This window comes from Oncorhynchus mykiss, chromosome 15 (genome assembly GCF_057628025.1).
Source record: "Oncorhynchus mykiss isolate SJ-2025 chromosome 15, ASM5762802v1, whole genome shotgun sequence".
NCBI classification, from domain to species: Eukaryota; Metazoa; Chordata; class Actinopteri; order Salmoniformes; family Salmonidae; genus Oncorhynchus; species Oncorhynchus mykiss.
In genome coordinates, this window is record NC_143036.1 from 462,926 (window position 1) to 489,291 (window position 26,366).

The following is a 26,366-nucleotide window of genomic DNA, read 5'->3' on the forward strand; positions in this document are numbered from 1 at the left end:
TAGAAATCATTTCAGGCTTGTATTATTATAAATGAGAGAGTAAGACCAGTAAGTGCATTTCTTGTTTACCTCTTATATTGACGGTTGAAATATTATAGATCATTTAAGCTAAAAAACAACCTGAGGATTGAATATAAACATCGTTTGACATGTTTCTATGAACTTTACAGATACAATTTGGATTTTTTTGTCTGGTTGTTTTGACTGAGTTTGAGCCTGTGGATTACTGAAGAAAACACGCTAACAAAATGGAGGTTTTTGGATATAAAGAGACTTCATTGAACAAAAGGAACATTTATTGAGTAAATTAATGTCTTCTGATTGCCACCATATGAAGATCATCAAAGATAAGGGATTAATTTCATCTCTATTTCTGAGTTTTGTGACGCTTCTGCTTGGCTGGTTACTGTTTGTAATAATTTGTCAACTGGGCTATGTTCTGGGCTAGGTATGCTTTCGCGGAAAAGCATTTCATAAATATGACACTGTGGTTGGTTTAACAAGAAGTTAATCTTTAAACCTATGTAAAATATGTTTTCTTTTCTGAATTTTTATAATGAACATTTCTCTATTTGAATTTAGCGCTCTGCAATCTCACTGGATGTTGGCCAGATGGGACGCTAGCGAGGTTAAGAGCCAATCATCTCTTTAAGAATTCACATGTGAGGCCATGTATTAAACAGAGTAAGGGAGTGTCAAATCAAATCAAATCAAATTTTATTTGTCACATACACATGGTTAGCAGATGTTAATGTGAGTGTAGCGAAATGCTTGTGCTTCAAATCAAATCAAATAAAATTTTATTTGTCACATACACATGGTTAGCAGATGTTAATGCGAGTGTAGCGAAATGCTTGTGCTTCTAGTTCCGACAATGCAGTAATAACCAACAAGTAATCTAACTAACAATTCCAAAACTACTGTCTTATACACACAAGTGTAGGGGGATAAAGAATATGTACATAAAGATATATGAATGAGTGATGGTACAGAGCGGCATAGGCAGGATACAGTAGATGGTATCGAGTACAGTATATACATTTGAGATGAGTATGTAAACAAAGTGGCATAGTTAAAGTGGCTAGTGATACATGTATCACATAAAGATGCAGTAGATGATATAGAGTACAGTATATACGTATACATATGAGATGAATAATGTAGGGTATGTAAACATTATATTAGGTAGCATTGTTTAAGTGGCTAGTGATATATTTTACATCAATTCCCATCAATTCCCATTATTAAAGTGGCTGGAGTTGAGTCAGTGTGTTGGCAGCAGCCACTCAATGTTAGTGGTGGCTGTTTAACAGTCTGATGGCCTTGAGATAGAAGCTGTTTTTCAGTCTCTCGGTCCCAGCTTTGATGCACCTGTACTGACCTCGCCTTCTGGATGATAGCGGGGTGAACAGGCAGTGGCTCGGGTGGTTGTTGTCCTTGATGATCTTTATGGCCTTCCTGTAACATCGGGTGGTGTAGGTGTCCTGGAGGGCAGGTAGTTTGCCCCCGGTGATGCGTTGTGCAGACCTCACTACCCTCTGGAGAGCCTTACGGTTGTGGGCGGAGCAGTTGCCGTACCAGGCGGTGATACAGCCCGCCAGGATGCTCTCGATTGTGCATCTGTAAAAGTTTGTGAGTGCTTTTGGTGACAAGCCAAATTCCTTCAGCCTCCTGAGGTTGAAGAGGCGCTGCTGCGCCTTCTTCACGATGCTGTCTGTGTAGGTGGACCAATTCAGTTTGTCTGTGATGTGTATGCCGAGGAACTTAAACCTTGCTACCCTCTCCACTACTGTTCCAACGATGTGGATAGGGGGGTGTTCCCTCTGCTGTTTCCTGAAGTCCACAATCATCTCCTTAGTTTTGTTGACGTTGAGTGTGAGGTTATTTTCCTGACACCACACTCCAAGGGCCCTCACCTCCTCCCTGTAGGCCGTCTCATCGTTGTTGGTAATCAAGCCTACCACTGTTGTGTCGTCCGCAAACTTGATGATTGAGTTGGAGGCGTGCGTGGCCACGCAGTCGTGGGTGAACAGGGAGTACAGGAGAGGGCTCAGAACGCACCCTTGTGGGGCCCCAGTGTTGAGGATCAGCGGGGTGGAGATGTTGTTGCCTACCCTCACCACCTGGGGGCGGCCCGTCAGGAAGTCCAGTACCCAGTTGCACAGGGCGGGGTCGAGACCCAGGGTCTCGAGCTTGATGACGAGCTTGGAGGGTACTATGGTGTTAAATGCCGAGCTGTAGTCGATGAACAGCATTCTCACATAGGTATTCCTCTTGTCAATATGGGTTAGCGCAGTGTGCAGTGTGGTTGAGATTGCATCGTCTGTGGACCTATTTGGGCGGTAAGCAAATTGGAGTGGGTCTAGGGTGTCAGGTAGGGTGGAGGTGATATGGTCCTTGACTAGTCTCTCAAAGCACTTCATGATGACGGAAGTGAGTGCTACGGGGCAGTAGTCGTTTAGCTCAGTTACCTTAGCTTTCTTGGGAACAGGAACAATGGTGGCCCTCTTGAAGCATGTGGGAACAGCAGACTGGGATAGGGATTGATTGAATATGTCCGTAAACACACCAGCCAGCTGGTCTGCGCATGCTCTGAGGGCGCGGCTGGGGATGCCGTCTGGGCCTGCAGCCTTGCGAGGGTTGACACGTTTAAACGTTTTACTCACCTCGGCTGCAGTGAAGGAGAGGCTGCATGTTTTGGTTGCAGGCCGTGTCAGTGGCACTGTATTGTCCTCAAAGCGGGCAAAAAAGTTATTTAGTCTGCCTGGGAGCAAGACATCCTGGTCCGTGACGGGGCTGGTTTTCTTTTTGTAATCCGTGATTGACTGTAGACCCTGCCACATACCTCTTGTGTCTGAGCCGTTGAATTGAGATTCTACTTTGTCTCTATACTGACGCTTAGCTTGTTTGATTGCCTTGCGGAGGGAATAGCTACACTGTTTGTATTTGGTCATGTTTCCGGTCACCTTGCCCTGATTAAAAGCAGTGGTTCGCGCTTTCAGTTTCACGCGAATGCTGCCATCAATCCACGGTTTCTGGTTTGGGAATGTTTTAATCGTTGCTATGGGAACGACATCTTCAACGCACGTTCTAATGAACTCGCACACCTAATCAGCGTATTCGTCAATGTTGTTGTCTGACGCAATGCAAAACTTATCCCAGTCCACGTGATGGAAGCAGTCTTGGAGTGTGGAATCAGATTGGTCGGACCAGCGTTGGACAGACCTCAGCGTGGGAGCTTCTTGTTTTAGTTTCTGTCTGTAGGCAGGGATCAACAAAATGGAGTCGTGGTCAGCTTTTCCGAAAGGAGGGCGGGGCAGGGCCTTATATGCGTCGCGGAAGTTAGAGTAGCAATGATCCAAGGTTTTGCCAGCCCTGGTTGCGCAATCGATATGCTGATACAATTTAGGGAGTCTTGTTTTCAGATTAGCCTTGTTAAAATTCCCAGCTACAATGAATGCAGCCTCAGGATGTGTGGATTCCAGTTTGCAAAGAGTCAAATAAAGTTCGTTCAGAGCCATCAATGTGTCTGCTTGTGGGGGAATATATTATATACGGCTATGATTATAATCGAAGAGAATTACCTTGGTAGATAATGCGGTCGACATTTGATTGTGAGGAATTCTAAATCAGGTGAACAGAAGGACTTGAGTACCTGTATGTTGTTGTGGCCACACCACGTCTCGTTAACCATGAAGCATACGCCCCCGCCCCTCTTCTTACCAGAAAGATGTTTGTTTCTGTCGGCGCGATGCGTGGAGAAACCAGCTGGCTGCACCGACTCCGATAGCGTCTCTCCAGTGAACCATGTTTCCGTGAAGCAAAGAACGTTACAGTCTCTGATGTCCCTCTGGAATGCTACCCTTGCTCGGATTTCATCAACCTTGTTGTCAAGAGACTGGACATTGGCGAGTAGAATGCTAGGGAGTTGCGCGTGATGTGCCCGTCTCCGGAGCCTGACCAGAAGACCGCTTCGTTTCCCCCTTTTACGAAGTCGTTTTTTTGGGTCGCCGGCTGGGATCCATTCCGTTGTCCTGGGTGAAAGGCAGAACACAGGATCCGCTTCGCGAAAGTCATATTCTTGGTCGTACTGATGGTGAGTTGACGCTGCTCTTATATTCAGTAGTTCTTCTCGACTGTATGTAATGAAACCTAAGATGACCTGGGGTACCAATGTAAGAAATAACACGTAAAAAAAACAAAAAACTGCATACTCATACTCTGTATGCCATTGGATCTCGAACCCTGTTCCTGTTGCATACACAGGATACAGAAGGTGTTCCTGTTCCTGTTGCATAGTTTCCTAAACAACCAAAGATTTCAAGACTAAAAGTGGGGAAAGTAGTAGAAAAAATACACTCTATCTAGTCCTTGGCCTATATCCTAATCTGTCTTTGGTGCAGGTCATTTTCTTCTTCACATACCGTCTCTGGTAAACACACACTATATCAAATGAAATCATTGTTTATTTGTCACATGGACAGGATACAGAAGGTGTTCCTGTTGCAGTACTCTGTATGCCATGGGCTCTCCAACCCTGTTCCTGTTGCATACACAGGATACAGAAGGTGTTCCTGTTGCATACACAGGCTACAGAAGGTGTTCCTGTTCCAGTACTCTGTATGCCATGGGCTCTCCAACCCTGTTCCTGTTCCATACACAGGATACAGAAGGTGTTCCTGTTCCAGTACTCTGTATGCCATGGGCTCTCCAACCCTGTTCCTGTTCCATACACAGGATACAGAAGGTGTTCCTGTTCCATACACAGGATACAGAGGGTGTTCCTGTTCCAGTACTCTGTATGCCATGGGATCTCCAACCCTGTTCCTGTTGCATACACAGGATACAGAAGGTGTTCCTGTTCCAGTACTCTGTATGCCATGGGCTCTCCAACCCTGTTCCTGTTCCATACACAGGATACAGAAGGTGTTCCTGTTCCATACACAGGATACAGAGGGTGTTCCTGTTCCAGTACTCTGTATGCCATGGGATCTCCAACCCTGTTCCTGTTTCATAAACAGGATACAGAAGGTGTTCCTGTTCCAGTACTCTGTATGCCATGGGCTCTCCAACCCTGTTCCTGTTGCATACACAGGATACAGAAGGTGTTCCTGTTCCTGTTGCATACACAGGCTACAGAAGGTGTTCCTGTTCCAGTACTCTGTATGCCATGGGCTCTCCAACCCTGTTCCTGTTCCATACACAGGATACAGAGGGTGTTCCTGTTCCAGTACTCTGTATGCCATGGGCTCTCCAACCCTGTTCCTGTTGCATACACAGGATACAGAAGGTGTTCCTGTTGCATACACAGGATACAGAAGGTGTTCCTGTTTCACACACAGGATACAGAAGGTGTTCCTGTTGCATACACAGGCTACAGAAGGTGTTCCTGTTCCAGTACTCTGTATGCCATGGGATCTCCAACCCTGTTCCTGTTGCATACACAGGATACAGAAGGTGTTCCTGTTCCTGTTGCATTCACAGGATACAGAAGGTGCACTTTCTGAAAGAGAGGAGCTCTGTTTTGCTCGCTCGGATGCTTTATACAGTGACATACAATCAGCCTCTTGCGAATTGAAGGAATATTTGGAATTGCAGAGAGACGAAAGATACATGTTAAAAATCCTTTTTATTTGCTAACATTTTTAGGGAAGTCTGACTTTCCTTGGCATCCAGGAATACACAAACACTGCAAACACACAAAACACATTTATCTCTATGTGTGTGTCTATCTCCAGGTCACGGACTGTTTGGCACATTTGAGATGCTATCGTCATGGAGAAGGACACGTGAGGACCAACATGTTAAGGAGCGTGTAGCTAGCGTATTCTCTGATGTCATGCTGCGTTACTCAGGAGCTACACTGCTACATCAGGTCAGTCTGTGTGTGTGTATGTTTGTCTTTTGTCTTTGTGTTTGTCTAGCCATGCTGTGACACGCTAAAGCCTTGAATTCAATCTGGGTTGGGCTGGCCTTGGTGGGCTGGCCTTGGTGGTCTAGCTGGTTCTAGGTGGCCTTTAGGTTTTAAATGGCCTTGGGGTCTAGATGGCCTTGATGGTCTGGCTGGCCTTGGGGTTCTAGATGGCGTTGTGGGTCTAGATGGCCTTGTGGGTCTAGATGGCCTTGGGGTTCTAGATGGCCTTGGGGTTCTAGATGGCCTTGTGGGTCTAGATGGCCTTGGGGTTCTAGATGGCCTTGGGGTCTAGATGACCTTGATGGTCTGGCTGGCCTTGGGGTTCTAGATGGCCTTGGGGTTCAGATGGCCTTTGGGGTCTAGCTGGCCTTGTGGGTCTAGATGTCCTTGTGGGTCCAGATGTCCTTGTGGGTCTAGATGTCCTTGTGGGTCTAGATGGCCTTGGTGGTCTAGATAGCCTTGATGATCTAGATGGCCTTGTGGGTCTAGATGGCCTTGTGGGTCTAGATGGCCTTGGCGGTCTAGATGGCCTTGTGGGTCTAGATGGCCTTGTGGGTCTAGATGGCCTTGTGGGTCTAGATAGCCTTGATGGTCTAGATAGCCTTGATGTTCTGGCTCAAATTGCATTTAGAAATGATGTCATGTTAATAGGTAGACATTACTGTGCAGCTTAACTAACTAATTAGCTCCACTAATGTTGCTCGCTGTAACTAATGTTACCCCCATCCTCCTGCCACTGCCAACTAGCCAGATGTTTAGCTTGCTGGCTAGCTAGAACTGGACCGTCGAGTGCTGAAGCGCGTAGCTCATAGAAATCGTCTGTCCTCGGTTGCAGCACTCACTACTAAGTTCCAAACTGCCTCTGATGTAAAGATTGCTGCCATTGAACTCTTGAGGAGTGGAAACACTTCTTTAGAGTGATGAATTATGCTTCACCCTCTGGCAGTGCAATGGACAAATCTTGGTTTGTTTCTCCTGATGCCAGGAGAACTGTACCTGCCCCAATGCATATTGCCAACTGTAAAGTTTTGTGGAGGAGGTCTGTGGCTGGTCTGTGGCTGTTTTTCATGGTTCGGGCTAGGCCCCTTAGTTCCAGTGAAGGAAAATCTTAATGCTACAGCATTCTAGACGATTATGTGCTTCCAACTTGGTGGCAATAGTTTGGGGAAGGCCCTTTCCTGTTTCATGACAATGCCCCCATGCACAAAGCAAGGTCCATACAGAAACGGTTTGTCGAGATCGGTGTGGAAGAACTTCACTGGCCTGCACAGAGCCCTGACCTCAATCCCATTTAATACCTTTGGTATGAATTGGAACGCCAACTGCGAGCCAGGCCTAATCGCCCAACATCAGTACCCTGACCTGACTAATGCTCTTGTGACTGAATGGAAGCAAGTCCCTGCGGCAGTGTTCCAACTTCTAGTGGAACGCTTTCCCAGAAGAGTGGAGTCTGTTATAAACTCAGCAAAAAAATAAACATCCCTTTTTCAGGACCCTGTCTTTCAAAGATAATTCCTAAACATACAAATAACTTCACAGATCTTCATTGTAAAGGGTTTAAACACTGTTTCCCATGCTTGTTCAATGAAGAAATGCAAATAAAGAATGAATGAACATACACCTGTGGAATGGTTATTAAGACATTAACAGCTTACAGATGGTGGGCAATTAAGGTCACAGTTATGAAAACTTAGGACACTAAAGAGGCCTTTCTACTGACTCTGAAAAACACAAAAAGAAAGATGCCTAGGGTCCCTGCTCATCTGTGGGAATGTGCCTTAGGCACGCTGCAAGGAGCCATGAGGACTGCAGATGTGACCAGGGCAATAAATTGCAATGTCCGTACTGTGAGACGCCTAAGACAGTGCTACAGGGAGACAGGATGGACAGCTGATCGTCCTCGCAATGCCAGACCACGTGTAACAAAACCTGCACAGGATCGGTGAATCCGAACATCACACCTGCGGGACAGGTACAAGATGTAAACAACAACTGGCTGAGAGAGGCTGGACTGAGGGCTTGTATGCCTGTTGTAAAGGCAGGTCCTCACCAGACATCACCGGCAACAGCATCGTCTACAAACCCACCATCGCTGGACCAGACAGGACTGGCAAAAAGTGCTCTTCACTGATGAGTCACGTTTTTTTCTCACCAGGGTTGATGGTCGGATGTGCTTTTATCATTGAAGGAATTAGCTTTACACCGAGGCCTGTACTCTGGAGCGGGATCGATTTGGAGCTGGGTCCGTCGTGGTCTGGGGAGGTGTGTCACATCATCATCGGACTGAGCTTGTTGTCATTGCAGGCAATCTCAACGCTGTGACTACAGGGAAGACATCCTCCTCCCTCATGTGGTATCCTTCCTAGAACAAAGTTCTACAGTATTAGTAAACATGTGATCCATACACGTGGATGATCTTGTTCCTGTAGTGTTTGAAAAACACCCTGGTAGGTTGATTAATAACCTGAACCAGATTACAGACACTAGTTACAGTGAGAAGCTTCCTCGTGAGCAGACATCTTGATGAAAACCAGTCAATATTCAGGTCTCCAAGAAAGTAGACCTCTCTGTTTACATCATATACACTATCAAGCATTTCACATACATTATTTCGATACTGACTGTTAGCACTTGATGGCCTATAGCAACACCCCTAAAGAAAAGGCTTACAATGTGCCAAGTGAACCTGCAACCAGAACACTTCAATAACACTTGACATTTTCAGCCCTTTCCTGGGTAGCTTATCAGAGATATACAGTTGAAGTCGGAAGTTTACATACACTTAGGTTGGAGTCAATAAACTTGTCTTTCAACCACTCCATACATTTCTTGTTAACAAACTATAGTTTTAGCAAGTTTCTACAAGTCGTTAACGACATCTACTTCGTTAACGACATCTACATGACACAAGTCATTTTTCCAACAATTGTTTACAGACAGATTATTTCACTTATAATTCAATGTATCAATATTCCAGTGGGTCAGAAGTTTACATACACAAAGTTTACTGTGCCTTTATACAGCTTGGAAAATTCCAGAAAATGATATCATGGTTTTAGAATTGGAGGTGTACCTGTGGATATATTTCAAGGCCTAACTTTAAACTCAGTGCCTCTTGTCTTGACATCATAGGAAAATCAAAATAAATCAGCCAAGAAACATTTTAGATCTCCACATGTCTGGTTCATCCTTGGGAGCAATTTCTAAATGCCTTGTTGGTACCACATTCATATGTACAAACAATAGTAAGCAAATATAAACACCATGGGACCACGCAGCTGTCATACTGCTCAGGAAGGAGACGCGTTCTGTCTCCTACAGATGAACGTACTTTGGTGCGAAAAGTGCAAATCAATCCCAGAACAACAGCAAAGGACCTTGTGATGCTGGAAGAAACAGGTACAAAAGTGTCTATATCCACAGTAAAACTAGTCCTATATCGACATAACCTGAAAGGCCGCTCAGCAATGAAGAAGCCACTGCTCCAAACCGCTGTTTGCAACTGCACATGGGGACAAAGATCGTACTTTTTGGAGAAATGTCCTCTGGTCTGATGAAACAAAAAAGGGGAAGGCTTGCAAGCCGAAGAACACCATCCCAACCGTGAAGCACGGGGGTGGCAGCATCATGTTGTGGAGGTGATTTGCTGCAGGAGGGACTGGTGCACTTCATAAAATAGATGGCATCATGAGGCTGGAAAATTATGTGCATATATTGAGGCAACATCTCAAGACATCAGTCAGGAAGTTAAAGCTTGGTCGCAAATGGGTCTTCCAAATGGACAATGACCCCAAGCATACTTCCAAAGTGGTGTCAAAATGGCTTAAGGACAACAAAGTCAAGGTATTGGAGTGGCCATCACAAAGCCCTGACCTCAATCCCATAGAAAATTTGTGGGCAGAACTGAAAAAGTGTGTGAGCAAGGAGGTCTTCAAACCTCAGTTACACCAGTCAGGTGGAATGGGACAAAATTCACCCAACATATTGTGGGAAGCTTGTGGAAGGCTACCAATTTTTTTTGACCCAAGTTAAATCATTTAAAGGCAATGCTACCAAATACTAATTGAGTGTATGTAAACTTCTGACCCACTGGGAATGTGATGAAATAAATAAAAGCTGAAATTAACCATTCTCTCTACTTTTATTCTGACACTTCACATTTCTTAAAATAAAGTGGTGATCCTAACTGACCTAAGACAGGGAATCTTTACTATGATTAAATGTCAGGAATTGTGAAAAACTGAGTTTAAATGTATTTGTAAACTTCCGACTTCAACTGAGAGAAAAATATACTTTTTACATCTAGTAATCCGTTGGTGTGTGTGTGTGCTGCGGTGTTGAAGCTACGAACCCATAGTCTTGGCTCTCTCATCTCTTCCAGGCTTTTGGTAGGGAGCAGGGACAATGAGCTTGTCATAGCAGATGTAAGCAAAGTCCCCACGCGCTCTGGCAGCTTTCATAGCTGGGATGAGTTCTTTCCTCTTCTGGTGCACAGCTTCAGGGTAGTCCTCATTGAGGATGATATACGTTCCTCTCAAGTTCTTGGCTTTTTCCAGAACAGCTACCTTGTCAGGTCGTCCATTCTTTTTTTAGTTGACTCCACCAGTATTTTGATAAAACACTTTAAGCTATTTTCTTGTTGTAGCAATTGCTTGTAGAACTATTTTTGTTTGTTTAAAAGATCCCTCACCTGTGATAGACACCACTGTCCTTAACGGTACTCCCGCCGGATTTGGTCTTTGTCATTGTAGCAATGTAGGTTACACTGTTACTCCTCATAGTTCCAGACAGTTCAGGTCGCAGGGAAGATTGAAAACAACAACAAAAAACTGCAGGGATCTATACAGCCACAGGCCCGGGACAATCCACTGTCCCAGCCACAATGACAAACTGTATCGCGGGCTGCGTTCAAGCCCTCAAGAAAACCCTGCTTGGCTAGCTGCTACTCCAAACGGTTCCTCAGACCCGGCCATGGTAGGCGGGATCACTGGATAGATGATAGAGGTCCCAGCAACTGATGCCAATCGCATCGCGGGATCCAAACTCAAGAGGTAGCTAGCTAGTAACCAATCTTTTTCAATAGACTTTAAAAACTTTCCAAAACAACAAACCGAGCTCTCCCTTGTTCGGTGTGTGGAGGAAATTCAACACCAGGGAAACCTGAAGTCAATATTAAACAAATCACTCTCTATTATCAGTTAACTGGAGAGGTTAGAACAAACTCTGCACATTCAGTACAGGTCAGAAGTTCCTCCAGGGCGGTCCCTTAAGTTATCTTGTATTCTGTTTACACAGACAAGCTACATCATTAACATTGGTTCCGGCATGACCAATACCTCACAAGGCTTCTTCTCTCCAAGCTGAGACCTTGAAACTGAGATACCCCTTTTGGTTCCCAGACCAATGTTCTTGGCGTACTGCCAAATTGCCTATACAGTGATTGTGAGGATTCCTCCCATGAGCAATCGATCAGTCACTTGCATGAACCCAGCCAAATTGGTTGTTAGAAAATCAGCATTTATGCTAAACATATGATCTGTGTACAATCTGATACACACAGACATTTTCCCTCACACACTTTCAACAGGAAGTGAACAGCAATGACAGAAAAGGGGAGGCTTTCGCAGGAGAAGGGAAACTACTTTTGGTCATTTAGTTTAGGTAGCTAGCTTTCAATAATGTATGAAAATGACCCGCCTAGCTAAAATACCTGTTAGCTAATGTTAGCTCCCTAGCATTTGAGGGCTGATAACCAAACAACATGACTGACTCTGTTCTCATGAAAGTTTGTGTAGTGCAAAACTAAATGACGAATCCAGCTATGGTGTCATACCTGGCTACTGCAGTGCTGCTTGTCCATGTGCTAGCTAACCTCAACAAACTCAGGCAAGCTAACAGGAACAAACCCAGACGTGTTCGCATTCAGCAGTGATCAGCTGGTGGTTGCATACAGTATTAACAGTGTCACCAGCCCAAATCTAATCAGGCCCCAGTTGTGAAACTTGTCTGCGCTGGTCCGGGTTTCCGACCCAGCTGGAATTTGACCCTGACTTAAAGTGCCAATGGAAACGGTGTGTGTGTGTGTTCCCAGGTGTCTCTGGGTCTGGCTGCGTCTCCTCTGACCAACCTGGAGGCTGTCCGGCTGTTCTGTCGCTGCGCTGCATTGGGCGTAACCGTTGGTTACCTTTACACCTTGTCCTTCTACGCCACCTGTCTGGTTGCCACAGGTTACCTGGAGACAGGGTACAGACACGGGTGTTTCTGTCGCCGCGTCCCCAAGAAGGGAGCGCTGGACACCAAGCCACGCTGGTACCGCTGTCTCATGTACACACGCTACCAGGACGAGACACACTCACAAACTCACTCACACACACCCAACTCTACACACACACACACACCTAATGCTGCGCACACCTACACACATACAGCGAATCCTGCACACTCACACACTCACACACACACTCCCAACACCACACACACACATGACCATACACCTAACACTACACATGCTCACACACACACTCCCAACACTACACACATACATGCTCACACACACATTCCAAATACACACACCCCAACCACCATCTCTGAACTGCGACCCCAGGACTCACACTTGTTGCTAGGCTGCGTGCAGCGTTGCTATGGAGACTGGATCACCAACACCTATGTGAAGCCCTTCATGGTTCTGCTCTACCTCGTATACATCTCCTTTGGCCTGATGGGCTTCCTACAGGTAACACACACACACACACACATACTACTGACTCTACTAACTACTAACTATGCTGACTACTATCTCTACTGACTCTACTGACTCTACTAACTATGCTGACTACTATCTCTACTGACTCTACTAACTCTACTGACTACTAACTCTAATAACACTACTGACTGCTAACTCTACTAACTCTGTTAACTCTACTGGCTACTAACTCTACTGACTACTAACTCTACTAACTCTGTTAACTCTACTGGCTACTAAATCTACTGACAACTAACTCTACTAACTACTGATTACTAAGAATTATTAATACATTGGACATAAAATGCAATGGCGTGACACTGAGTTCACCTCTCTCTCCTCTCTCTGAGTGACTGCTAACTCCACTGACTACTAACTCTACTACCTCTACTGACTGCTAATTCTACTGACTACTAACTCTAATAACTACTAACTCTACTACCTCTACTGAATGCTAATTCTACTGACTACTAACTCTAATAACTACTAACTCTACTACCTCTACTGACTGCTAATTCTACTGACTACTAACTCTAATAACTACTAACTCTACTACCTCTACTGACTGCTAATTCTACTGACTAATAACTCCACTGACTACTAACTCTACTACCTCTACTGAATGCTAATTCTACTGACTAATAACTCCACTGACTACTAACTCTACTACCTCTACTGACTGCTAATTCTACTGACTACTAACTCTACTAACTACTAACTCTACTAACTCCACTGACTACTAACTCTACAACTCTACTGACTACTAACTCTACTGACTACTAACTCTACTACCTCTACTGACTACTAACTCAACTGACTACTAACTCAACTGACTACTAACTCTACTACCTCTACTGACTGCTAATTCTACTACCTCTACTGACTGCTAATTCTACTGACTAATAACTCCACTGACTACTAACTCTACTACCTCTACTGACTGCTAATTCTACTGACTACTAACTCTACTAACTACTAACTCTACTAACTCCACTGACTACTAACTCTACAACTCTACTGACTACTAACTCTACTGACTACTAACTCTACTACCTCTACTGACTACTAACTCAACTGACTACTAACTCAACTGACTACTAACTCAACTGACTACTAACTCTACTGACTACTAACTCTACTGACTACTAACCCTACTAACTTTACTGACTACTAACTCTACTAACTCTTCTGACTCCTAACTCTACTAACTCTTCTGACTACTAACTCTACTAACTCCACTGACAACTAAATCTACTGACTACTAACCCTATTGACTACTAACTCTACTAACTCTGCTGACTACTAACTCTACTAACTCTACTAACTATACTGACTACTAACTCTACTGTCTACTAATTCTACTAACTCTACTGACTACTAATTCTACTAACTCTACTGACTACTAACTCTACTAACTACTAACTCTACTAACTATACTGACTACTAACTCTGCTGACTACTAACTCTACTAACTATACTGACTACTAACTCTGCTGACTACTAATTCTACTAACTCTAATGCCTACTAATTCTACTAACTCTACTGACTACCAACTCTACTAACTTTACTGACTACTAACATTAATCATTCTACTAACTCTACTGACTACTAACTCTACTAACGTTAATAATTCTACTAACTCTACTAACTCCACTGACTACTAACATTAATAATTCTACTAACTCTACTGACTACTAACTCTACTAACGTTAATAATTCTACTAACTCTATTAACTCTACTGACTACTAACATTAATAATCTACTAACTCTACTGACTACTAACATTAATAATTCTACTAACTCTACTAACATTAATAATCTACTAACTGGACTAACTCTACTGAATACTAACGTTAATAATCTACTAACTCTACTGACTACTAACATTAATAATTCTACTAACTGTACTAACATTAATAATTCTACTAACTCTACTAACATTAATAATCTACTAACTGGACTAACTCTACTGAATACTAACGTTAATAATCTACTAACTGTACTAACGTTAATAATCTACTAACTACTGAATACTAACGTTAATAATTCTACTAACTCTACTAACGTTAATAATTCTACTAACTCTACTAACGTTAATAATTCTACTAACTCTACTGACTCTACTAACGTTAATAATTCTACTAACTCTATTAACTCTACTGACTACTAACATTAATAATCTACTAACTCTACTGACTACTAACATTAATAATTCTACTAACTCTACTAACATTAATAATCTACTAACTGGACTAACTCTACTGAATACTAACGTTAATAATCTACTAACTCTACTGACTACTAACATTAATAATTCTACTAACTGTACTAACATTAATAATTCTACTAACTCTACTAACATTAATAATCTACTAACTGGACTAACTCTACTGAATACTAACGTTAATAATCTACTAACTGTACTAACGTTAATAATCTACTAACTACTGAATACTAACGTTAATAATTCTACTAACTCTACTAACGTTAATAATTCTACTAACTCTACTAACGTTAATAATTCTACTAACTCTACTGACTCTACTAACGTTAATAATTCTACTAACTCTACTAACGTTAATAATTCTACTAACTCTACTAACGTTAATAATTCTACTAACTCTACTAATGTTAATAATTCTACTAATTCTACTGAATACTAACGTTAATAATTCTACTAACTCTACTAACGTTAATAATTCTACTAACTCGACTGAATACTAACGTTAATAATTCTACTAACTGTACTAACTCTACTGAATACTAACGTTAATGATCTACTAACTCTACTGAATACTAATGTTAATAACTCTACTAACTCTACTGAATACTAACGTTAATAATTCTACCAACTCTACTAACGTTAATAATCTACTAACTGTACTAACTCTACTGAATACTAATGTTAATAACTCTACTAACTCTACTGAATACTAATGTTAATAATTCTACCAACTCTACTAACGTTTATAATCTACTAACTCTACTAACGTTAATAATCTACTAACTCTACTGAATACTAACGTTAATAATTCTACTAACTCTACTAACGTTAAATATTCTACTAACTCTACTAACGTTAATAATCTACTAACTCTACTGAATACTAATGTTAATAATCTACTAACTCTACTGAATACTAACGTTAATAACTCTACTAACTCTACTAAATACTAACATTAATAATTCTACCAACTCTACTAACGTTAATAACTCTACTGAATACTAATGTTAATAATTCTACTAAATATCCTGAATACTAACGTTAATAATTCTACTAACTCTACTGACTACTAACGTTAATAATTATACTTACTCTACTCAATACTAACGTTAATAATTCTACTAACTCTACTAACATGAATAACTCTACTAACTCTACTGACTACTAACGTTAATAATTATATTAACTCTACTCAATACTAACCTTAATAATTCTACTAACTCTACTAACGTTAATAATTCTACTAACTCTACTAAATACTGACGTTAATAACTCTACTAACTCTACTAACGTTAATAATTCTACTAACTCTACTAACGTTAATAATTCTACTAACTCTACTAACGTTAATAATTCTACTAACTCTACTGACTACTAACGTTAATAATTCTACTAACTCTACTAACTCTACTGAATACTAACGTTAATAATTCTACTAACTCTACTAACGTTAATAATTCTACTAACTCTACTGACTACCATCGTTAATAATTCTACTAACTCTACTAACTTTAATAATTCTACTAACTCTACTGAATACTAACATTAATGATCTACTTACTCTACTGAATACTAATGTTAATAACTCTACTAACTTTACTGAATACTAACGTTAATATTTTGAATAACTCTACTAACGTTAATAATCTACTAACTCTACTGAATACTAACGTTAATAATTCTACCAACTCTACTAACGTTAATAATCTACTAACTCTACTAACGTTAATAATTCTACTAACTCTACTAACTCTACTGAATACTAACGTTAATAATTCTACTAACTATACTGAATACGAACGTTAATAATTCTATTAACTCTACTGACTTCTAACGTTAATAATTCTACTAACTCTACTGAATATTAACGTTAATAATTCTACTAACTCTACTAACATTAATAACTCTACTAACTCTACTGAATACTAACGTTAATAATTCTACTAACTCTACTAACGTTAATAATTCTACTAACTCTACTGACTCTTCTAACGTTAATAATTCTACTAACTCTACTAACGTTAATAATTCTACTAACTCTACTAACATGAATGATTCTACTAACTCTACTAACGTTAATAATTCTACTAACTCTACTAACGTTAATAATTCTACTAACTCTACTAACGTTAATAATTCTACTAACTCTACTAACATGAATAATTCTACTAACTCTACTAACGTTAATAATTCAACTAACTCTACTAACGTTAATAATTCTACTAACTCTACTAACATTAATAATTCTACTAACTCTACTGACTCTACTAACGTTAATAATTCTACTAACTATACTAACGTTAATAATTCTACTAACTCCAGTAACATTAATAATTCTACTAACTCTACTAACGTTAATAATTCTACTAACTCTACTGACTACTAATGTTAATAATTCTACTAACTCTACTGACTACTAACGTTAATAATTCTACTAACTCTACTAATGTTAATAATTCTACTAACTCTACTAACGTTAATAATTCTACTAACTCTACTAACTCTACTGACTACTAACGTTAATAATTCTACTAACTCTACTAACTCTACTGAATACTAACGTTAATAATTCTACTAACTCTACTAACGTTATTAATTCTACTAATTCTACTAACTTTAATAATTCTACTAACTCTACTAACATTAATAATTCTACTAACTCTACTGAATACTAACGTTAATAATTCTACTAACTCTACTGACTACTAACGTTAATAATTCTACTAACTCTACTAACTACTAACTCTACTAACTCTACTGACTACTTACTCTACTGACTACTAACTCTACAAACTGTTAAGGTGCGTGAATGAGGACCCAAAAGCGAATTAACTTAAACAGAGCTTCTTTAATTACCAAACATAGGTAGGCTCAGACGGACCGGCAGATTCCGACAGGACAAGACAAGGTTACAGCAAACATGACGACAGTCTGGTTCAGGCATGAAACACAACAAACAAGAATCCGACAAGGACAGGAACAAAAACAGAGAGAGATATAGGGGACTAATCAGAGGGAAAAAGGGAACAGGTGGGAAAAGGGGTGACGAGGTGGTTAGGAGGAGACAAGGCACAGCTGGGGGAAAGAGGGGGAGAAAAGGTAACCTAACAACGACCAGCAGAGGGAGACAGGGTGAAGGGAAAGGACAGAGACAAGACACAACATGACAGTACATGACAGTACCCCCCCACTCACCGAGCGCCTCCTGGCACACTCGAGGAGGAAACCTGGCGGCAACGAAGGAAATCCTCGATCAGCGCACGGTCCAGCACGTCCCGAGAGGGAACCCAACTCCTCTCCTCAGGACCGTACCCCTCCCAATCTACGAGGTACTGGTGACCACGGCCCCGAGGACGCATGTCCAAAATTCTACGGACCCTGTAGATGGGTGCGCCCTCGACAAGGATGGGGGGGGGGGGGGAAGAGGAGCGGGGGCGCGAAGGACGGGCTTGATGCAGGAGACATGGAAGACCGGGTGGACGCGACGAAGGTATCGCGGAAGAAGAAGTCGAACTGCGACAGGATTAATGACCCGAGAAATACGGAACGGACCAATGAACCGCGGGGTCAACTTGCGAGAAGCCGTCTTAAGGGGAAGGTTCTGAGTGGAGAGCCAAACTCTCTGACCGCGACAATATCTAGGACTCTTAGTTCTACGCTTATTAGCAGCCCTCACAGTCTGCGTCCTATAACGGCAAAGTGCAGACCTGACCCTCTTCCAGGTGCGCTCGCAACGTTGGACAAAAGCCTGAGCGGAGGGGACGCTGGACTCGGCGAACTGAGATGAGAACAGCGGAGGCTGGTACCCGAGGCTACTCTGAAAAGGAGATAGCCCGGTCGCAGACGAAGGAAGCGAGTTGTGGGCGTATTCTGCCCAGGGGAGCTGTTCTGACCAAGACGCAGGGTTGCGAAAAGAAAGACTGCGTAAGATGCGACCAATAGTCTGATTGGCCCGTTCTGCTTGACCGTTAGACTGGGGGTGAAAGCCGGAAGAGAGACTGACTGAAGCCCCAATCAAACGGCAAAACTCCCTCCAAAATTGAGACGTGAATTGCGGACCTCTGTCCGAAACGACGTCTGACGGAAGGCCATGAATTCTGAAAACATTCTCGATGATGATTTGTGCCGTCTCTTTAGCAGAAGGAAGCTTAGCAAGGGGAATGAAATGAGCCGCCTTAGAGAACCTATCGACAACCGTAAGAATAACAGTCTTCCCCGCTGACGAAGGCAGTCCGGTGACAAAATCTAAGGCGATGTGAGACCACGTCGAGAGGGAATAGGAAGCGGCCTGAGACGGCCGGCAGGAGGAGAGTTACCGGACTTAGTCTGCGCGCAGACCGAACAAGCAGCCACGAAACGACGCGTGTCATGCTCCCGGGTGGGCCACCAAAAACGCTGGCGAATGGAAGCAAGCGTACCCCGAACGCCAGGGTGGCCGGCTAACTTGGCAGAGTGAGCCCACTGAAGAACGGCCAGACGAGTAGGAACGGGAACGAAAAGAAGGTTCCTAGGACAAGCGCGCGGCGACGGAGTGTGAGTGAGCGCTTGTTTTACCTGCCTCTCAATTCCCCAGACAGTCAACCCGACAACACGCCCCTCAGGGAGAATCCCCTCGGGGTCAGTGGAGGCTACTGAAGAACTGAAGAGACGAGACAAAGCATCAGGCTTGGTGTTCTTAGAGCCCGGACGATAAGAAATCACGAACTCGAAACGAGCGAAAAACAGCGCCCAACGCGCCTGACGCGCATTAAGTCGTTTGGCAGAACGGATGTACTCAAGGTTCCTATGGTCAGTCCAAACGACAAAAGGAACGGTCGCCCCCTCCAACCACTGTCGCCATTCGCCTAGGGCTAACCGGATGGCGAGCAGTTCGCGGTTACCCACATCATAGTTACGTTCCGACGGCGACAGGCGATGAGAAAAATACGCGCATGGGTGGACCTTGTCGTCAGAGAGGGAGCGCTGAGAAAGAATGGCTCCCACGCCCACCTCTGACGCGTCAACCTCGACAACGAACTGTCTAGAGACGTCAGGTGTAACAAGGATAGGAGCGGATGTAAAACGATTCTTGAGGAGATCAAAAGCTCCCTGGGCGGAAACGGACCACTTAAAGCACGTCTTGACAGAAGTAAGGGCTGTGAGAGGAGCTGCCACCTGACCGAAATTATGGATGAAACGACGATAGAAGTTCGCGAAGCCGAGAAAGCGCTGCAGCTCGACGCGTGACTTAGGGACGGGCCAATCAATGACAGCTTGGACCTTAGCGGGATCCATCTTAATGCCTTCAGCGGAAATAACAGAACCGAGAAATGTGACGGAGGAGGCATGAAAAGTGCACTTCTCAGCCTTCACAAAAAGACAATTCTCTAAAAGGCGCTGGAGGACACGTCGAACGTGCTGAACATGAATCTGGAGTGACGGTGAAAAAATCAGGATATCGTCAAGGTAAACGAAAACAAAGATGTTCAGCATGTCTCTCAGGACATCATTGACTAATGCCTGAAAGACAGCTGGAGCGTTAGCGAGGCCGAAAGGAAGAACCCGGTATTCAAAGTGCCCTAACGGAGTGTTAAACGCCGTCTTCCACTCGTCCCCCTCCCTGATGCGCACGAGATGGTAAGCGTTACGAAGGTCCAACTTAGTGAAAAACCTGGCTCCCTGCAGGATCTCGAAGGCTGAAGACATAAGAGGAAGTGGATAACGATTCTTCACTGTTATGTCATTCAGCCCTCGATAATCTATGCAGGGGCGCAGAGACCCGTCCTTCTTCTTGACAAAAAAAAACCCCGCTCCGGCGGGAGAGGAGGAGGGGACTATGGTACCGGCGTCAAGAGCTACAGACAAATAATCTTCGAGAGCCTTACGTTCGGGAGCCGACAGAGAGTATAGTCTACCCCGGGGGGGGGTGGTTCCCGGAAGGAGATCAATACTACAATCATACGACCGGTGTGGAGGAAGAGAGGTGGCCCTGGACCGACTGAACACCGTGCGCAGATCGTGATATTCCTCCGGCACCCCTGTCAAATCACCAGGCTCCTCCTGTGAAGAAGAGACAGAGGAAACAGGAGGGATAGCAGACATTAAACATTTCACATGACAAGAGACGTTCCAGGAGAGGATAGAATTACTAGACCAATTAATGGAAGGATTATGACAAACTAGCCAGGGATGGCCCAAAACAACAGGTGTAAAAGGTGAACGAAAAATTAAAAAAGAAATGGTTTCACTATGATTACCAGAAACAGTGAGGGTTAAAGGTAGCGTCTCACGCTGAATCCTGGGGAGAGGACTACCATCCAGGGCGAACAAGGCCGTGGGCTCCTTTAACTGTCTGAGAGGAATGTCATGTTCCCGAGCCCAGGTCTCGTCCATAAAACAGCCCTCCGCCCCAGAGTCTATTAAGGCACTGCAGGAAGCTGACGAACCGGTCCAGCGTAGATGGACCGACAAGGTAGTGCAGGATCTTGAAGGAGAGACAGGAGTAGTAGCGCTCACCAGTAGCCCTCCGCTTACTGACGAGCTCTGGCCTTTTACTGGACATGAAGTGACAAAATGACCAGCGGAACCGCAATAGAGACAGAGGCGGTTGGTGATTCTCGGTTCCCTCTCCTTAGTCGAGATGCGGATACCTCCCAGCTGCATGGGCTCAGCACCCGAGCCGGCAGAGGAAGATGGTAGTGATGCGGAGAGGGGGGCGACGGAGAGCGCGAGCTCCTTTCCACGAGCTCGGTGACGAAGATCCACCCGTCGCTCAATGCGAATAGCGAGTTCAATCAAGGAATCCACGCTGGAAGGAACCTCCCGGGAGAGAATCTCATCCTTTACCTCTGCGCGGAGACCCTCCAGAAGACGAGCGAGCAAGGCCGGCTCGTTCCAGCCACTGGAGACAGCAAGAGTGCGAAACTCAATAGAGTAGTCTGTTATGGATCGATTGCCTTGACATAGGGAAGACAGGGCCCTGGAAGCCTCCTCCCCAAAAACAGATCGATCAAAAACCCGTATCATCTCCTCCTTAAAGTCCTGATACTGGTTAGTACACTCAGCCCTTGCCTCCCAGATTGCCGTGCCCCACTCACGAGCCCGTCCAATAAGGAGAGATATGACGTAGGCGACACGAGCAGTGCTCCTGGAGTAAGTGTTGGGCTGGAGAGAAAACACAATATCACACTGGGTGAGGAACGAGCGGCATTCAGTGGGCTCCCCAGAGTAACACGGCGGGTTATTGATTCTGGGCTCCGGAGATTCGAAAGCCCTGGAAGTGGCCGGTGGATCGAGGCGGAGATGGTGAACCTGTTCTGTGAGGTTGGAGACTTGGGTGGCCAGGGTCTCAACGGCATGTCGAGCAGCAGACACTTCCTGCTCGTGTCTGCCTAGCATCGCTCCCTGGATCCCGACGGCTGAGTGGAGAGGATCCGAAGTCGCTGGGTCCATTCTTGGTCGGATTCTTCTGTTAAGGTGCGTGAATGAGGACCCAAAAGCTAATTAACTTAAACAGAGCTTCTTTAATTACCAAACAACACGAGCAGTGCTCCTGGAGTAAGTGTTGGGCTGGAGAGAAAACACAATATCACACTGGGTGAGGAACGAGCGGCATTCAGTGGGCTCCCCAGAGTAACACGGCGGGTTATTGATTCTGGGCTCCGGAGATTCGAAAGCCCTGGAAGTGGCCGGTGGATCGAGGCGGAGATGGTGAACCTGTTCTGTGAGGTTGGAGACTTGGGTGGCCAGGGTCTCAACGGCATGTCGAGCAGCAGACACTTCCTGCTCGTGTCTGCCTAGCATCGCTCCCTGGATCCCGACGGCTGAGTGGAGAGGATCCGAAGTCGCTGGGTCCATTCTTGGTCGGATTCTTCTGTTAAGGTGCGTGAATGAGGACCCAAAAGCTAATTAACTTAAACAGAGCTTCTTTAATTACCAAACAGGTAGGCTCAGACGGACCGGCAGATTCCGACAGGACAAGACAAGGTTACAGCAAACATGACGACAGTCTGGTTCAGGCATGAAACACAACAAACAAGAATCCGACAAGGACAGGAACAAAAACAGAGAGAGATATAGGGGACTAATCAGAGGGAAAAAGGGAACAGGTGGGAAAAGGGGTGACGAGGTGGTTAGGAGGAGACAAGGCACAGCTGGGGGAAAGAGGGGGAGAAAAGGTAACCTAACAACGACCAGCAGAGGGAGACGGGTGAAGGGAAAGGACAGAGACAAGACACAACATGACAGTACATGACACAAACGTTAATAATTCTATTAACTCTACTGACTACTAACTCTACTAACGTTAATAATTCTACTAACTCTACTGACTTCTAACGTTAATAATTCTACTAACTCTACTGGCTACTAACTCTGTCGTGACGTTGTATTAGTTAATGTGACGACTGTTGTTCATCGAATGATTAAAGTTTCTAATTGCGTGATTTACTGAATCAAGCAGTTATTAACTCATTAACCTTGGGTACTATGGGTTTTACATTTTCATATTCCGTCTATCGTCATGACCACCATTGTGGCTGACGGAAACCATTGTTCCAAAGTCCCTTTATTTAATGTTTAATGTTCTGAGGCTGGTTCTCCATAGTAGCAGGACAAAGGAATTTGTCTGTGGTCTGAGATTGCCATGGGCGTGAGGGGTCATAAAACCCCCCACATCTTCAGACCCCTAGATCTCTCCTCCTCTGTTGGGGTTGAGAGATAATCTGTAGGGTTGTGGTCTCCTGTAACCTGACCTGACCAGGACAGTCATTACATCTACTAACTCTACTGACTACTAACTCTACTAACTCTATTGACTACCAATGTTAATAATTCTACTAAATCTACTAATTTTACTGACTACTATCTCCACTGACTACTAATTCTACTAACTCTACGGACTACTAACTCTACTAACTTTACTGACTACTAACATGAATAATTCTACTAACTCTACTGACTACTAACGTTAATAATCTACTAACTCTACTGACTACTAACATGAATAATTCTACTAACTCTACTAACTACTAACATGAATAATTCTACTAACTCTACTAACTCTACTGACTACTAACGTTAATAATCTACTAACTCTACTGACTACTAACATTAATAATTCTACTAACTCTACTGACTACTAACATTAATAATTCTACTAACTCTACTGACTACTAACGTTAATAATTCTACTAACTTCACTGATTACTAATTGTACTACTAACGTTAATAATTCTACTAACTCTACTAACTCTACTGAATACTAACTCTACTGACTACTAACTGCACTGACTACTAATTCTACTAACTCTACTAACTCTACTAACTCTACTGACTACTAACTGCACTGACTACTAATTCTACTAACTCTACTAACTCTACTAACTCTACTGAATACTAACTGCACTGACTACTAATTCTACTAACTCTACTAACTCTACTAACTCTACTGAATACTAACTGCACTGACTACTAATTCTACTAACTCCACTGACTACTAATTCTACTAATTCTACTAACTCTACTAACTCTACTGACTACTAACTGCACTGACTACTAATTCTACTAACTCTACTAACTCTACTAACTCTACTGAATACTAACTGCACTGACTACTAATTCTACTAACTCTACTGACTACTAATTCTACTAACTCACTGACTACTAATTCTACTAATTCCACTGACTACTAACGTTAATATTTCTAACTCTAAGCCCTAACCGTTATTAAGAATATATCTAATATATAATAACATGTGTGTTGCAGGTGAGCCAGGGCTCAGAGCCCAGTTCTCTGGTTGCTATGGATACAGGGACATTGTTGTATGCTCGCGCCCAGCAGCGCTACTTCTCCTCCTACTCTCCTGTGATTGGCTTCTATGTCTATGAGAGCGCCCCCTATTGGAACACCTCGGTACAGCGAGACCTGCTGGAGTACGCTAAAGGTACTGACCTCTGACCTCCAACCATAACTCTAACCCTGCCGGAGTAGCTAAAGACACTGACCTCTGACCTTTAACCCTAACCCAGGGTTTTCAAAACTTGGTACTGGGGACCCCAAGGGGTGCATGTTTTGTTTTTTGCCCTAGCACTACACATCTGATTCAAATGATCAACTCATCATCTAGCTTTCATTATTTGAATCAGCTGTGTAGCGCTAGAGCAAAAAACAAAACCTGTATCCAGGGGGGCCCCAGGACCAAGTTTGCAAAACACTCCTCTAACCCTAACCCTGCTTGAGTACGCTAAAGGTGTACTGACCTCTGACCCCTAACCCTGATGGAGAACCTTAAAAGTACTAACCCTAAAGGCCATGATCCACTGGCAATTTGTTGAGGCAATGTTGCTGGCAACGAGATGGGGTATGAGACAGGGGAGCAATGATGGGCAACAAGTAACATGGACATGAAGAATAGATTTCATATAAAGCATAGCATATATTAATGTACGCCTTCAGGAAGTATTCACACCCCTGGACTTATTACACATTGTGTTACAGCCTCAATTCAAAGTGAATTTAACATGTTTTTAAATCTCACCCATCTAAACAAAATACCCCATAATAAAAAAGTGAAACATATTTTTAGTCAATTTAGCAAATGTATTGAAAATGAAATACAGAAATATCAAATGTACATATGTATTCAGACCCCTTTGCTCTGCAACTCAGGGGTATACAATTTCCTTTGACCATCCATGAGATGTCACTACAACTTGATTGGAGCCCATCTGTGGCCAATTCAACTATTTGGACATGATTTAGAAAGAAACACATCTGTCTGTATACGGTCCCACAGTTGACAGTGCAGTAACTATACCATGAAGTCCAAGGAACTGTCCGTAGATCTCTGAGATTGAATGGTGATGCGGCGTATATTTGGGGAAGGGTATAAAACTATTCCTAGAGTGTTGAAAGTTTCCAAGAGCACAGGGGTCTTCATCATTGGGAAACTACCCAGACTCTGCCTTGAGCTGGCCGTTCGACCAAACTTGGCAAGAAGGGAGGTTACCAAGCACCCAATGACCACACAGACCAGAGCTTATTGGCTGAGATGGAAGAACCTGCCAGAAGGACAACAGTCTCTACAGCACTTCACCAATCAGGCCTTTATGGTAGAGTGGCCAGACGGAACTATTTGGCCTGATTGGTGGAATGCTCCAACTGATTGATGGAGTGCTCCATCTCCACAGAGGAACTCTAGAGCTCTGTCAGAGTGACCATCGGGTTCTTGGTCGCCACTGTGATTTTGGGGGCCGTCAATGCTGCAGGCGTTTTTTTGGTACCCTTCCCCAGATCTGTGCCTTGACACAATCCTGTCTCGGAGCTCTACGGACAATTCCTTCGACGTCATGGGACCTTATATAGACAGGTGTGTGCCTTTCCAAATCATGTCCAATCATTTGAATTTACCACAGGTGAACTTCAATCAAGTTGTAGAAACATCTCAAGAATCATCAATGGAAACAGGATGCATCTGAGCTCAATTTACAGTCTCGTAGCAAAAT

The 26,366-nt window shown here is 43.5% G+C and overlaps 1 protein-coding gene across 1 annotated transcript in view; it reads left to right on the forward strand.

Moving 5' to 3' along the window:
* The window catches only part of ptchd1 (patched domain containing 1), an 86,163-nt gene that overhangs the window by 49,358 nt on the left and 10,439 nt on the right, over positions 1-26,366 (forward strand). Inside the window, exons 8-10 of the mRNA XM_036945618.2 lie at positions 5,739-5,875; positions 12,006-12,647; positions 24,628-24,805. Of these exons, the coding sequence (XP_036801513.2) occupies positions 5,739-5,875; positions 12,006-12,647; positions 24,628-24,805 (957 nt within the window). The remainder of the gene's footprint in view (positions 1-5,738; positions 5,876-12,005; positions 12,648-24,627; positions 24,806-26,366) is intronic.